Below are 14043 nucleotides of genomic sequence, written 5' to 3' on the forward strand. Positions count from 1 at the left end.
GATCTCCCTACATTGCCTGGGCATGCTCCTGATGAGGCGGCAGATGTTCTCTTGAGGGATCTTCTCTCAGACCTGGATTAAAGGATCACTCAACTCCTGGACAGTCTGTGGTGCAACGTGGCGTTGGTGGATGGGACAAGACATGATGTCCCAGATGTGTTTGATTGGATTTAGGTCTGCGGAACGGGCGGGCCAGTCCATAGCATCAATGCTATGTCAGCATTGTCATGTATCGGGTCTGAGGATCTCATCTCGGTACCTAATGGCAGTCGGGGTACTTCTGGCGAGCACATGGAGGGCTGTGCGGCCTTTCAAAGAAATGCCTCCTCATACCATTCCTGACCCACTGCCAACCGGTCATGCTGGAGGATGTTGCAGGCAGCAGAACGTTCTCCACGGCGTCTCCAGACTGTCACGTCTGTCACATGTGCTCAGTGTGAACCTTCTCTCATCCGCGAAGAGCACAGGGCGCCAATGTCGAATCTGCCAATCTTGGTGTTCTCTGGCAAATGCCAATTGCCCTGCAAGGTGTTGGGCTGTAAGCACAACACTGACTTGTGGACGTTGGGCCCTCATACCACCCTCTGGAACTGCTCCTCCTGTTCCTCCTTGCACAAAGGAGGAGGTAGCGGTCCTGCTTCTGGGTTGTTGCCCTCCTACAGCCCCCTCCACGTCTCCTGGTGTACTGGCCTGTCTCCTGATATCTGCTCCATACTGTGGACACTACGCTGACAGACACAGCTAACCTTCTTGCCACAGCTCGCATCGATGTGCCATCCTGGATGAGCTGCAACTTCTGAGGGTTGTAGACACCGCCTCATGCTACCTTTAGGGGTGAGAGCAATGACAAAATGCAAAAGTGACCAAAACAGCCAAAAAGGCTGAGAACAGAGAAATGGTCTGTGGTCACCACCTGCAGAACCACTACTTTTATAGGGGTTGTCTTGCTAATTGCCTATCATTTCTACCTGTTATCTGTTCAATTTGATCAAAAAGGAGGAGAAATTGATTGTCACTCAGTGTTGCTTCATAAGTGGACAGTTTGATTTCACAGAAGTGTGATTGACTTGGAGTTACATTGTGTTGTTTAAGTGTTCCCTTTATTTTTTTGAGCTGTTGTATATATGTGCCCATCTTGTTTATTGGTGCCTGGTTTTTCCATTGATAATTTTGTCATATTGGCACATACTAGACCATTGATCATGCATTTCTGTTCTTTTGCCTTAGGCTCCACAGGTATGGGAAACAAGCAGTCCATTCCCGGGGAGCTAGTGGTGAACCAGAGCCTATTAATAGCAGAGGTCCAGGCTGCGTACACTGAAGGGGAGAGTGGCAAAGCGCAGGGTCTGGTAAAAGCTGCTTGCGATGAAAACCTTCCTCGCCCTGAAAAGGTATGGATACAAGCATATGTCAACGTCCGTGAAAATGAAAGGTATTGGCTGAGGTTTTGATATTAATGGCCTATCCTCCACATAGGATAGGCCACCAGCACCCTGCCGATCAGCTGTTTGAAGAGGCCGCAGTGCTGCATTACCAAGCACATCACCCTACATTGTATAATGCTTGGTATTGCAGCTCAGCCTCATTCACTTGAATGGGACTGAGCTGCGTCCAGGCCATGTGAACAATGAACATGATGTCACTAGCCTAGGAAAAGTCTGCAGTGCCACCAGAGCGCCCCACTCGTGTGGACGTAGCCTAAATCAGTAAATTGCAAGTTTACAGACTTTTCCAACTAAACTATATATCAGTCTGCTCAGCTCCTTCTGCTCTATAACATGTCTGCAGACACTACACTACATTTTCCTCAATGGTTCCCTTTAAGACCTCTCTTCAGCACTCGGGTTTGTATCAGGCTCTTGTAGTGCGCTGTATATTTAATACACATATAGGTTCAATTGTCCTTATGTTCAGTCAAACATCGTTATCATGGTGCCCCCAATCAGTGCCTGATCAGATGAGATCACCAACTGTAATGCAGCTGATGGATTTTGTTGGGACCAAATATGAGTCCAATGCATGTCCATTTCCCCTGTTTTCTCCCTAAACTTCCCACACCATGCCGTACATGTGCAGTGATGGAACCAATCCTGGCGATCCTAACCCCCTTAGATGGCAAACCTAGTATCTAAGGGTGTAAACAGAAGCTCCCTTTTTTAACCCCATTGGTTCACTTGCATTGCAATCCTGGGGTACCTTTTGGGTTTGCATGGTGGGCAAGGGCCTCAAAAAAGCCCCTAGAGTTGCCAACACTAAGTGACCTTAGGGCCCTGCTTTATGCAGTCTACTGCATTGTTTAAAAACCTCTTATTTAGGCTACTTTCACATATGTGTTTTGGTTTCAGGTTTTGAGATCCGGCAGGGGATCTCAAAGCCTGACCAAAACCGTTCCGTTTTGATGATACATCAGTATGCAGCCGTTCCGTTTTAGGATCCTAAAAAAAACTGATCTTACGTTGTTTTTAGTGATGGATCTGGTTTGTTCTGTTTCAATGACCTGACACAAAACTGTAGCCTGCATCGGTTTTGGGTTCAGTCACAAAACGGAATGCTGACGGAACAGATGGATTCTGAACGGATCTCTTTCCATTCAGAATGCATAGGGACAAAATGGAACTCAAAACGGGAATGCCAAAACGCTATGTGAAAGTAGCCCTATACATTTTCTGTATGGCGGCATGGAGGTTTGCATAGGATCTGTAGGCACAACATGGTAGGAAATTGAATAGGGATCGGTCCACAAATGATCTAAAATATATTACAAAGTCACTTAAAATGAGTGTAATTCTATTATGTTTTTGTGCAGCTCCAGCTCCTGCGGATCACAGCTGCTTATGGGGATGTGCCATCTGTACGTTACCTGCTTCGTGAGGCTAAAGTGGTTTTACCAACTGACCCCAGCGACGACAATCCAGTTGTTATGGCAGCTCATTATGGTCATGGAGATACTGTGACCTTGTTACTTGATTCATTGCCAGGTACAAATAAAATATTGTTTTAGGGACTTACAATCTACAAATCTACAGTATAGGTGTTAAGTGTCTTCTGGTGGTCTGAATGGTGTGACCCCAACCGGTCACAAGAACTGGGCTTCCCAAGTCCTCCCTTTGCATGAAGTAGTGGACGCACATGTGCACAACTGCTCCATTTACTGTCAACGAGACTGATGGAGATAGCCGAGCTGTGTACTCTATTTCCATCTATATATGTAATGGCCGTGCCTTACATGGCTCCATTGAAATGTGGGACTCAGGAGCCCAGTTCCAATGATCAGACCGTTATCCTGTGGATTGGTGATGTTATGATGAGGCAACCTCTTCAATTTTATATTTATTGATTTTGATTTTGTAACTGACCACATAATGCAGCAGGAATTAATTTACTTTTGCAATTTACACATTGTCGGAGTAGGAATTCATTTAAAAAAGTTGTTAAACTTCTTTTGAAAGCGCCAGATGTTCAGGAAGTGAACGCTTGACATACCACAATGCTGTTACTATTCCTGGCTGCTTAAAATCATGTATGGTACATTTATGTATCGCAAATTTACTGATCTAACCCACAGACTTCTGCTGAATTGGGGCAGTGATAAGAATAAAGACCACTTTACACTGCCCGATGTTAAGGCAGATTCCTATGAACGCTCGTTAGCGATCATCTGCCAGTTTAATGCCTCTTTCACACGGGCGTCACATTTTGGCTCCGGATGCGTCCCGGGTGCGTTGCGGCAAACCCGCACGAGTAGGTATGCAATTGCAGTCAGTTTTGACTGCGATTGCGTTCCGTTGTTCAGTTTTTATCGCGTGGGTGTAATGCGTTTTGCACGGGCGTGATAAAAAACTGAATGTGGTACCCAGACCCGAACTTCTTCACTGAAGTTCAGGCTTGGGATCGGGGTTGTGTAGATTGTATTATTTTCCCTTATAACATGGTTATAAGGGAAAATAATAGCATTCTGAATACAGAATGCTTAGTACAATAGGGCTGGAGGGGTTAAAAAAAATAAAAAATAATTTAACTCTCCTTAATCCACTTGGTCGCGCAGCCCGGCTTCTCTTCTTTCTTCAGGACCTGGGTAAAGGACCTTTGATGACGTCACTGTGCTCATCACATGGTCCATCACGTGATCCATCACCATGGTGATGGATCATGTGATGAGCGCAGTGACGTCACCACAGGTCCTTTTCCTCACAGATGAAGACAGAAGAGAAGCCGGCTGCGCGAACAAGTGGATTAAGGCGAGTTCAATTATTTTTCTTTTTTTTTAACCCCTCCAGCCCTATTGTACTATGCATTCTGTTTTAAGAATGCTATTATTTTCCCTTTATAACCATGTTATAAGGGAAAATAATAATGATTGGGTCCCCATCCCGATAGTCTCCTAGCAACCGTGCATGAAAATCGCACCGCATCCGCACTTGCTTGCGGATGCTTGCGATTTTCACGCAGCCCCATTCACTTCTATAGGGCTCGCGTTGTGTGAAAAAACGCACAAAATAGAGCATGCTGCGATATTCACGCAACGCACAAGTGATGCGTGAAAATCACCGCTCATGTGCACAGCCCCATAGAAATGAATGGGTCCAGATTCAGTGCGGGTGCAATGCGTTCACCTCGCGCATTGCGCCCGCACGGAAATCTTGCCCTTGTGAAAGAGGCCTAAAGGTGCCACCAATTACCTGATGAACTAGCTAAACTCTCGTAATATGATTGTTTGTGCGGTCACCAAAATCATCATTTGCAAACGATGATTCTGTATGGGAACGAGTGATAGGATTAGGGATCACTGCTCCCCACACTTTGGAGGGGATCACTGTATATACAGCAGTTTCCTCCACTGACGAGCAGACGATTGCCAGGAAGGAACGCTACCTTCCTGACGATTGTCTGCTCCATTGGGGCCATGTAAAGGGACCCTTAGTGGTTTCCTGAAACAATATGATGTCATTTGTGTAGTCGCCCGGTTACCCATACTATTCTGTTCTTACATCATCTTTGCATTGATATTGTCATAGTAAGAACACGGGCGCTCAATGATTTTTGGTTTAGTGTAATCTACAGAAGATCATTACACATCTCCACCATTTCCTGTGTGAAGCACCCCTTGCGGTACATATCTTCTGTTATGTGGTTTCACATAAGACATTAGGCATTGTGATAGCTATCAGTAAATATGGTCTGCACCTCCCAGCTCATATTAGGCTATGTACATTTCACAACGTATTATTATATTTTTTTTGCAATGCATTCTAAATAAAAAAATACAGAGACTTTGCAAATAGTCAATTAATAATATTCTGCTGTTTTGGGTCTACATCTTCCTTGCAGACCTATGCATCTATATCCTGTGTGATATTATCATGCGGTCGTGCGCTCTTCTCTACTTATTGCTAACTTGTTAAATGTAACTAAGTCTACTTTCACACTCGCGTTTTCGCTTTCCGTTTGAGATCCGTTCAGGGCTCTCACACGCGGTCCAAAACGGATCAGTTTGCATTCTAATGCATTCTGAATGGAAAAGGATCCGCTCAGAACGCATCAGTTTGCCTCCGTTCCGTCTCCATTCCGCTTTGGAGACGGACACCAAAACGCTGCTTGCAGTGTTTTGCTGTCCGTCTGACGAAACTGAGCCAAACGGATCCATCCTGGCACACAATGTAAGTCAATGGGGACTGATCCGTTTTCACTGACACAATCTGGCACAATAGAAAACTGATCCGTCTCCCATTGACTTTTAATGGAGTTCATGACAGATCCATCTTGGCTATGTTAAAGATAATGCAAACGGATCCGTTCTGAATGGATGCAGACGGTTGTCTTATCTGAACGGATCCGTCCATGACGAATCCGCACAAAATGCGAGTGTTTGCTGGATCCGTCATGGATCAGCAAAAATGCTTCTGTAATGATAATACAACTGTCTGCATCCGTTACGGATCCGGTTGTATTATATCTAATAAAGCAATGATAGATCCGTCTCTAAAACCATTTTAAGTCGATGGGGGACAGATCTATTTTGTATTGTGTCAGAGAAAACTGATCCGTCACCATTGACCTACATTGTGAGTCATGACGGATCCGTCTTGCTCGGCATCCCAGGACGCACTCAGAAACACTGCTTGCTGCGCTTTTGTGTGCGTCATGGGATTGCAATGAAATGGAAGGAAATGTATTCTGGTTCAGAATGGGGTCAAATGAATGGGGTCAAAAACGAAGCGTTTTCCCCCAATATTAGGACCCTATGACTGATCTCAATAGCGGAAAGGGAAAGTGCAGATGTGAAGGTAGCCTAACTTAGCTAGAATTAGGGGACAGATAAAAGGGGGTTTATGGCTGCAGAATTAGACTACATACAGTTTGTTACCATGGAGATGCATAGGAGCTGTATAATAAACACAAAGATGTACATATCCTTAAAGGGGTTGTCAGAAATAATTAAAAGTCTTGGCAGGCCCCAAAATGGAGTACGATAAAAAATGATGCTATACTTACCTCTTTCTCTAGTGCTGTTCTCTCCTCCGGCAGTCCGGTCCCCCTGGCGCTGCTTGTTTAGACTTCCACAGTGACTTGTAGTTATACAGCATGTGACGCCCCAACCGACCATTGTCCTCAGTGGTATACCCATAAAGTGATTGGCTGCAGCGGTCATGTGCTGTATACCTGCAAGTCACTGCTGCAGTCTGTTAACCAGCAGCAGCAGGAGGACTGGCGGAGGAGAAAGCAGCACTGGAGAAGGAGGTAGGTATGGCATTTTTTTGTTTTACTCCATACGGAGGTTTTTAATGATCAAACCCTTTAAAGTACTATACAGTCTCCCTTTTACCTACTACTGCTACTTATTTTCTCTCCTGGACTAAAAGGCAAATCGGCTCACCAATGACCTCAAAGTCCTGCAAACAGCAGCAGAGATGAGAGCTGTCTGGTTGAGGATTACATGGTTGCAGGGGCGGATTGTCCATAGACCCTACAGAATAATTTCCCGGTGGGCCGATGTCCCAGGGGGGCCACTCAAGTCCTCCTTTCCGCTGTTGACTGGGTACATAATGAGCTCTCAACAGTAATTGACTCTATGAGAATCTAGTACTCGTGTACCTGTCCAGTGACCGCACATGCCCTCCTGAATTCACCACCTGCTATCGTCCGCACCTCACCTCCTAAGATCCATAGACAACTGGAGGAGGAGGACAGAAGATGGTAGATATTGATGGCCACCACAGAGGGACAGCTCTTGGGGCAGTACATTGTGCTACACTGTGTTATTTGGTTCTGCTAGGATTGTACTTTGCACTAAGGTATTGTTAACCCTACCTACTTGTGTTGCTCTACCGTCTATTAATTCGGACCCGCCTATAAAATGGGGCCACTGTTATTTTATTTTTTTCCAGGGCCACTTTAAGTTCCCAGTCCGCCCCAGCATGGTGGATAAAACCAGAAAAAGAAGGATGTTGGGTCCTTTTACATGGCTTGATGTGAGGCCTTAACAAGTGCTGCTCAATGTTAAAATAGTTCATCGGTGCTTGTCTAAACACCCTTTACTATGATCGCTCAACCCCCAGCATATCTCTTTTATACAGGGGAGATGTGCGATAGACAATCAACCTGTTTTATGCTAACATAAAAAATCGAATCATGCTCATGGCTGGGGTGTTTAGATGGCTGATTTGGCTCCTACTAATGTTTGTTCCCCATCACCAGCCTTTTACAGGCTTAGTGATCTGGAAAAACAATGGTCACCGAGTCCCGACCATTGCCCTTTGTAAACATACCGCAGATCACCTGACAACTGAGCAAATGTACATTTCTTAGGTGATGATATATTTTATGCAGCACTAAAAATCATTGTTGTTGGCAGCATGTAGGCCCATGTAAACGGGGTATGTGCCGTCAACCGGTGACAGCTGTATGGGGGTGAATGATCAGATTAACAATCATTCCTTCCCAATACGTGCAATAATTGCTGCATGTAAGTGCAAGTAACTAGTGACAATGAACATGCTGTATCTCGCAGAGCCTGCACAGCCCCAAGAGGAACAAAACCAAGCAAAAGTGAAGATCTTTAACCTCTCTGGTTTCAGTCTGACCTCGGATCAAATATCAGTACTCCAGAGAGGCCTTTCCTTTTGTCCAGCCGAAATTTTTTTACTTTTTGTTGACCTCAACACCTTTATTAGAAACATCACATTGCAAAGGCACTTTGCCATTGAGACCAGGCTACCTAGTTCTGATACACAAGGGAACGACCCAGGAGGCACAGAGCCTACGACCACGGTTCACACCAACCTGAAACCAAAGTCCACGTTCAATCCCACCCACCATAAAGGGAATCCTATCAATAATTTTTTTCTCTCTAGTATCTAAAGATGTTAGAAGTATTAATAAAGGTGTCAAGATCAAGACCAACCTCACTAGAAAAGAAGGAGAGGCACTAATGGAGCTAAGCAATAATGACCTCCTAGTCATTAGGAGTGCAGATAAGGGAGGAGGCATAGTGCTACCAAAGAAAGAGGATTACATCACAGAGGCAAACCGTATCCTAGATGATCCTTTGTACTACAAACCCCTCCCCCTTAATCCACTTATTGAAGATAAGAGAAGCCTCATGTTATTGTTGAAACAAGCCGAAGAGGACCATATTCTAACCAAAAAAGAAAGCGAATATATAACAGTCGATCATCCCAACGCTGCAATTTTTTACGATCTACCAAAGGTCCATAAAGACGCGAAGAACCCACCAGGAAGACCGATCATTTTGGGTGTCAATTCCCTGAAAAGCAATCTTTCACATTATGTAGACGTCTTTCTACAGAAACATGTTATGAATCTCCGTTCTTACCTAAGGGATTCGTCCCAACTTATTTCACTATTGAAAGACGTCCACTGGGACTCCTCCTACCGTTGGTTGAAACTGGATGTAGCAGCCCTATATTCCAATATCCCACACGAGGCAGGTATCAGCACATCAAGCTACTATCTGGAAACCGACCATCAACTCTCCCCAAGACACAAATCGTTTATTTCAGATGTGATCCGGTTCATTTTGACACACAATGTCTTTTCATTCGAAGGCAAACTCTATAGACAGCAAGAGGGAACCACCATGAGGACGCGATTCGCGCCTAGTTTCGCGAACCTCTATATGGGCCGTTTTAAAGAGGAATTCATCTACAGTGATCACTATTGGAAGGATATCATTGTTTTCTATAAACGTTATATCGATGATCTGATCATCATTTGGAGAGGCAGCGATAAGGAGGCCCAGGCCTTTATTTCTCATCTAAATGCTAATGCCTGGAACCTCACTATCACAGCGAACAGCTCAACCGCATCAATTGAATATCTGGATCTTGTCCTATACTCAGATAACGAAATAATTTTGACCAAAGAGGAGGAAATTCCTTTTTTTTTTTTTAAGTCGATCTGGACTATAGCTATCTGGACTATAGAAGTGCGCATTATAAAAAATGGAAAGACAACATACCTTTTAGCCAATTTAAACGGATACGTAGAAATTGTTAGACTATGAGTGATTTTACTGCACAGAGCCAGATTTTACGTTCTAGATTTTTTAATAAGAAATACCCCAGAGGGATTATTGATGGTGCTTGCACGCAAGCAAGTAGCCAAAGCCAAAAAGATTGCCTCGCGATTAAGCAAAAGCCAAAGGAAACAGTCATCTGAAGAAGTTCAAATCTTCTTTTATCACTATGTATAACCCTAACTATGAAGTTTTGAGGAGCATATTAACCAAACACTGGCATATTTTAAAGAATGACCCCTATCTTAAAGAGACCATCCCGCCCAGACCACTGATCACGTTCAGGAGGACGAGAACCCTGAAGAATCTATTAGCTCCAAGTAGACTGAAAAAGAAAACGGCCACCTCCACTACTGTGGCCAGCTGGTACCCCGATCATGTGGGAAGTTACAAATGCAGCCATACCCTCTGTAAGTGCTGCACCAACATTTCCCACCGGACCAAGACCTTCAGGAGCAATGTTACGGGTGAATAATTCCCCATAAAGAGTTTCGCAAACTGCTCCTCATCTTATGTGATTTACCTTTTTGGAGTGCGATTGCGGGCTACAATATATTGGCCGTACTATCCAGGCTCTGAGGGAGCGTTTGAATAAACATCGGTGGAACATCACGCGGGGGATTCCTAAAGCACAGTGTATCCCGACACTTTCTCGCCACCCATGATAAAGTTCCCTCGAGGATTTCGATCACACCGATTGAACATATTGCTGACAGCTGTCCTGATAGATTTAGAACACTCCAAAGGAGAGAGATGTTCTGGATCTTGAAACTACAGACGCTCAAACTGTATCGCCTTAATGAGAGCCTCGAGAACAAATGCTTTTGACCTGTGTATCCAGAGGATTTTTCATCTGGACCGTTCCCCTCTCCAACGCCCCCCCCCCCCCACCCCTCATTTACTCATCACCCAGTCCGTCCATCTGTCTGCACTACTCCCATTTTTTCAGGCACACATCATTTTCCGTTTGTCAATACATTTCTCTTTGTTTCCCTTCTCTTGTTCCTAACATCAGTTCTTTTCACCTACATCAGAGCAGACTCCTTTAGATGCATGGAGATTTTTCTCCCCGTGGTCATTTCCTTGCCATACACTCCACAAGCTGTTCTTCTATTCCCCTGTATGTTTTGCAGGCCTTCTATTCATATATTCCCCGGTTTGAACCTTCTTTATTCCCCCTGCTTTTGTGCAGCCTCCTGTCACCATTTATCCCGCTGCAATACTCTCTTGTTTTGTCACCTCTCAATATAGGTCCCCCTTGCATCTTCTCACTCTGAGTGCATCACTCAGTATCGTCCGGACCATTCCCGCCCCGCTAGAGCCGCCGTCCAATCAGCGCTCCCCGCCCACTCCACTCTTATCCTTCGCTGCAAGCGCGCGTTGTGAGCGCACAGCGAATCAGACTCCCCACGTGCCGATAGCAAGCGGCCGTGCTAAATCTTCTGCTGCAGCCTCACCGGTACTCTTTCTCTCCTCACAGGTCTTTGCCTCTCAACCGAGAACAGCGATTACTGGAAGTCACCTTTCACATGCATATGTATAGCTCTCCTCTTTGCTGGGCTATATCTGGTGACCCTATAGGTGGGCCCTCTTTGGGGACCCCTTTTATCCTTTATGCTTCCTATATACACTCACCTAAAGAATTATTAGGAACACCTGTTCTATTTCTCATTAATGCAATTATCTAGTCAACCAATCACATGGCAGTTGCTTCAATGCATTTAGGGGGGTGGTCCTGGTCAAGACAATCCCCTGAACTCCAAACTGAATGCCAGAATGGGAAAGAAAGGTTATTTAGGCTATTTTGAGCGTGGCATGGTTGTTGGTGCCAAACGGGCCGGTCTGAGTATTTCACAATCTGCTCAGTTACTGGGATTTTCACGCACAACCATTTCTAGGGTTTACAAAGAATGGTGTGAAAAGGGAAAAACATCCAGTATGCGGCAGTCCTGTGGGCAAAAATGCCTTGTAGATGCTAGAGGTCAGAGGAGAATGGGCCGACTGATTCAAGCTGATAGAAGAGCAACGTTGACAGAAATAACCACTCGTTACAACCGAGGTATGCAGCAAAGCATTTGTGAAGCCACAACATGCACAACCTTGAGGCGGATGGGCTACAACAGCAGAAGAACCCACCGGGTACCACTCATCTCCACTACAAATAGGAAAAAGAGGCTACAATTTGCACGAGCTCACCAAAATTGGACTGTTGAAGACTGGAAAAATTTTGCCTGGTCTGATGAGTCTCGATTTCTGTTGAGACATTCAAATGGTAGAGTCCGAATTTGGCGTAAACAGAATGAGAACATGTATCCATCCTCTGATGTCTACTTCCAGCAGGATAATGCACCATGTCACAAAGCTCGAATCATTTCAAATTGGTTTCTTGAACATGACAATGAGGTCACTGTACTAAAATGGCCCCACAGTCACCAGATCTCAACCCAATAGAGCATCTTTGGGATGTGGTGGAACAGGAGCTTCGTGCCCTGGATGTGCATCCCTCAAATCTCCATCAACTGCAAGATGCTATCCTATCAATATGGGCCAACATTTCTAAAGAATGCTATCAGCACCTTGTTGAATCAATGCCACGTAGAATTAAGGCAGTTCTGAAGGCAAAAGGGGGTCCAACACCGTATTAGTATGGTGTTCCTAATAATTCTTTAGGTGAGTGTATATCCATCATGCGGCCACACTTATTGACTTTCTATATATATATTATCCACGATGTGGCCACACACCTATGTCTCTGGCATGTCCTTGCTTCAGCAAGCCCCTGGGCTAAAATTAACATATATTTATATATATATATATATATATATAATTACCCAGAATGCGGACACACATATATATTACTGGCATATTCTTGCTCCAGCAAGCCCCTGGACTCATATTAAAGGGAACCTGTCACCTCCAAAAACCATCCCAAGCCGCCAGCAGTACCTGACAGTAGCCAGCAGTGTGTTTCTGACTATAATTTTCTTCCTGAAGGCCGATGCTGCTAAAGCTTAGAAAACGTTCCTTTTATACCCTGCCGGCGCGCTTCTCTAGACATGCTTGAAGTCAAGGGGGCAGCGGCCTCCTTGCTTCAAGTCATGGTAACCATGCCCCCTTCGCTGTGACTGACATCGCTTATGCAGAGAGTTCGGCAAAGCCTTGGAATGCATTATTTCATCCTCCTCTAAGCATCTTTTCTATTGAGAAGTTTTTTTAGAAGCATCCTTTTAACCTATGGAATTTCCTCCTCTTATCATTTTTATTATTATTATTATTATTATTATTATTTCGTATATATATATATGTTTGTGTGTGTGTGTGTGTGTATATATATATATATATATATATATATATATATATATATATATATATATATATATAAATATCAATGAAAAAGACCGGCACTCGCTGTTGATAATTCTTTCCAGACTTATCGTCATACAAAGAACATTTCATGTTTAAATAGAGCGCCCAAACACAGAGAAATGACATCACACAGAAAACCACACCCACCAATCAGTGTTAAAACAAAAACATATGAGTTCCTTTAAATTCACTTTAGTTTGTTCCTTACTTCTTTCTTCCTTCATTATGTTCGCTGTAAATAATATATAGAAAAAAATCCATTTATTTTCTTACAAAGGATATTTTTGTCAAAAAATTATTATTTTCATTATTTTATTTATTTTTTATTTTTATTTTTTGTTTTAAAGTTTTTTATTTGTTTTTAATTGCACTATTGCAATACTCAAAAATATAACATTATAGAAAAATTATTATCCTGAGAAAAATATTATTATACCAAGGTGATCTATCAGAGGAAGCTTTGTACATTATACTCCCGGTTGAGTCCGTGGGGCTCAATCGTTCGTAATCGATGTATCCAATAAGCCTCCCTCTGAAGCAATAACTTGTTCCTATCTCCACCCCGACGTGGAAGGGGTACACTGTCTATAATCTGGTAACGCAACTGTGCCACTGTGTGTCTATGTGCATGGAAGTGGAATGGTACAGGGAATAATAAATTTTGCTTGCGGATGGTGGACTTGTGGTTACTAAGTCTGTCTTTCATCCTAGGGGAAGTCTCTCCCACGTACAATAGACCACAGGGGCACTTTAAAATATATATAACAAAACGACTGTCACAGGTGAAATTTTTTTTTATAGGTATGCGTTCGCCAGATTGTGGATGTGTAAAGTGTGTACCCTTAATCACACTAGAGCAGTGTGCGCAATTTAAGCAGGGAAAAGTTCCCATTTTAGGAGTAGCCAGTACTCTCTGTATAGATGCAGTTTTACTACTTCCAATGTCAGCCCTTATTATCTTATCACGTATATTTGTGGCTCTTTTGAAGCACATCATAGGTGGTAGTTTAAACTCCACTACTTGTGGGTACGACTTTGACACAACGTTCCAATGTTTATTTATTATCCCTCTCAATCTCTGAGACCATGGATGATACTGAATTACAAGTGGAATCCGTGGTTCTTTTAGGGGCTTATCCTGT

General features: G+C 43.8%; 1 protein-coding gene across 2 annotated transcripts in view; it reads left to right on the forward strand.

The window, feature by feature from the left end:
• The window catches only part of LRRK1 (leucine rich repeat kinase 1), a 142342-nt gene that overhangs the window by 44498 nt on the left and 83801 nt on the right, over positions 1–14043 (forward strand). Inside the window, exons 3-4 of one of the 2 annotated variants that reach the window (XM_040414250.1) lie at positions 1228–1391; positions 2807–2978. In XM_040414250.1, the coding sequence (XP_040270184.1) occupies positions 1228–1391; positions 2807–2978 (336 nt within the window). Of the gene's footprint in view, positions 1–1227; positions 1392–2806; positions 2979–14043 lie in introns of those variants that run through there. The other variant, XM_040414251.1, reaches the window with a different exon arrangement.

This window comes from Bufo bufo, chromosome 1 (genome assembly GCF_905171765.1).
Source record: "Bufo bufo chromosome 1, aBufBuf1.1, whole genome shotgun sequence".
Lineage (NCBI taxonomy): Eukaryota > Metazoa > Chordata > Amphibia > Anura > Bufonidae > Bufo > Bufo bufo.